Below are 1,883 nucleotides of genomic sequence, written 5' to 3'. Positions count from 1 at the left end.
TGGGGTTACAAAGTGATGTTTTCTGCCATATTACTGCCCCCGTGAGTTCACCCGCAAAGGGGCCGACTAAGACTGTGTCGCCCAAGGGCCCACATAAAGCTGGAGCCAGCCCTGCACACACATAACATACATATTAAAACACACACATAGGTACACACACATAATTACACACACATAATAATACATACATAATAATACATAAAAAAACACACACACCCATACACACACCACACAATAACACACACATACAAATACACATAATAACAAACATAAAAAGACACACACAAAAATACACACATGATAACAGACACACACACACAATAGTCTTAATAACACACATAATAACACAGGTATCTGCTCTTTGGTACATGTGGGTGGCCCTTAAAAGGGCCTTTGGGTCAATAAGAGAGGCTTTTAGATGCCTGGAGAGCGTTGGTTTATCTGGACGTACCAGCGGGGCTCGGCCTGGATCTTGGGCATGATGCCCCCCTGCGCTACGATGACATTTTTAAGCAGCTCGTCCAGCTCCACATCTCGATGCATTGCCAGCTGTAGGTGACGAGGTGTAATGCGGCAGCTATTACGACGTAGGGCTGCGATGCCGGCGCCAACCAGGATCTCTGCAGTCATATACTCCATCACAGCGGCCAGGAACACTGGAGCATCAGAACTGAAGCGTCTGCCATAATTCCGTTTCCTCAGAAAGCGGTGTATACGGCCAACTGGAAACTTCAGGCCAGCCCTGGATGTTCTGCTCCTGGCTGTGGCTCTTCTCTTTCCTCTCAGACTTTCTCTTTCTGACATGTTCACAAGAAACAAAAGGACTACTACATAAAACAATAATCCAGAATGAGCAGAGCAGGCGGCGGCTGCTATTTATACCCAGTGCTGCTCTCTGGTGCAATTCCAAGTCATTACCTCACAGTCAGCCTGACTATTACCTCAGGGGTGGTTCTAATTGGCTCTTCTGGGTTGTGCTGCTTTCTGATTGGTGGAATTCAAAGTCAGATTTATAATATTACAGTTAGAAAGAGATGTTTAATTTGCTTAATTTAAATGACCAGTAGTTCTGCCCTCTGATTGGTGGAAATTCAATTTAGCTTCTGGACATCACAAACAGCAGGAGATGTCCAGTTTTTTACCTCCTGACCCTTCAGTCTTGTATATTATCCACCGTCCTGCTCCTTAACTTTAACTTTTCTTAGTAAAACAAAAGCTATAACTGGACACCAGAATTCACTCAAATCCTATAAATCAAACTAGAGCCGCCACGTACAATCGGATATGGATCTCTATTCAAATCCAAACCAGTAAATACAAAGTGTTTTACCTCATGGGATTCAGACACATTCAGTATAAAGAACTCACAGACAGGAATGGGGATAAATAAGAAAATATACATCACATTGTCCTGCAGTCTTCTTGATTTCTATAAATCGGGACATTTATCTCTTTCCCTCCATGTCCCTCACTATCATGATTTCATGGGCGCGATGAGGCCTCAGCAGACTGACAGATTTACCATAATTTATGACTGAAATTCACGCAAATTATAGTGCAACGTAACACCTGCTATTACACCACTTATTGTGCAAAAGTATAAAAAAAAATCCCCAAACGAAACGACCCATATAATAATGTTAACGTGTTATTGATACCGCATGGTGACAAGTAAATGGCGTAAATTTTGGGGGAATGGGAAAAAAAAGCAGTTCCAAAAAAACTATTCTGCCGTTTGTTTTTTACCGTGCGGCATGAATAACATGTTAACTTCATTATATGGTTGTTACGATTGTGTATTTTTGTAATACTTTTGCACAATATGGGGACTTCACAATGTGATCTATTGATCGCGTCCGTAATGCTTTGGCATACCTAATAGG

The 1,883-nt window shown here is 42.0% G+C and overlaps 1 protein-coding gene across 1 annotated transcript; it reads right to left on the bottom strand.

Annotated features, from left to right (window-relative positions):
* Positions 1–414: 414 nt before the first annotated feature.
* Positions 415–804, bottom strand: LOC142750312 (histone H2A-like). The gene has a single exon (XM_075859308.1). The coding sequence runs from the start codon at positions 802–804 to the stop codon at positions 415–417; it is 390 nt and encodes a 129-aa protein (XP_075715423.1).
* Between the last annotated feature and the right edge of the window lie 1,079 nt (positions 805–1,883).

The sequence above is a fragment of the Rhinoderma darwinii genome, chromosome 3, assembly GCF_050947455.1.
Source record: "Rhinoderma darwinii isolate aRhiDar2 chromosome 3, aRhiDar2.hap1, whole genome shotgun sequence".
In the NCBI taxonomy this organism is placed as follows: domain Eukaryota; kingdom Metazoa; phylum Chordata; class Amphibia; order Anura; family Rhinodermatidae; genus Rhinoderma; species Rhinoderma darwinii.
The sequence above is the reverse complement of the archived record's forward strand: the minus strand, read 5'-3'. Positions and strand labels throughout refer to the sequence as shown.

Bases quoted from the DNA above. Each gene is read 5' to 3' on its own strand.
- LOC142750312 (XM_075859308.1), bottom strand. From the start codon at position 804: ATGTCAGAAAGAGAAAGTCTGAGAGGAAAGAGAAGAGCCACAGCCAGG.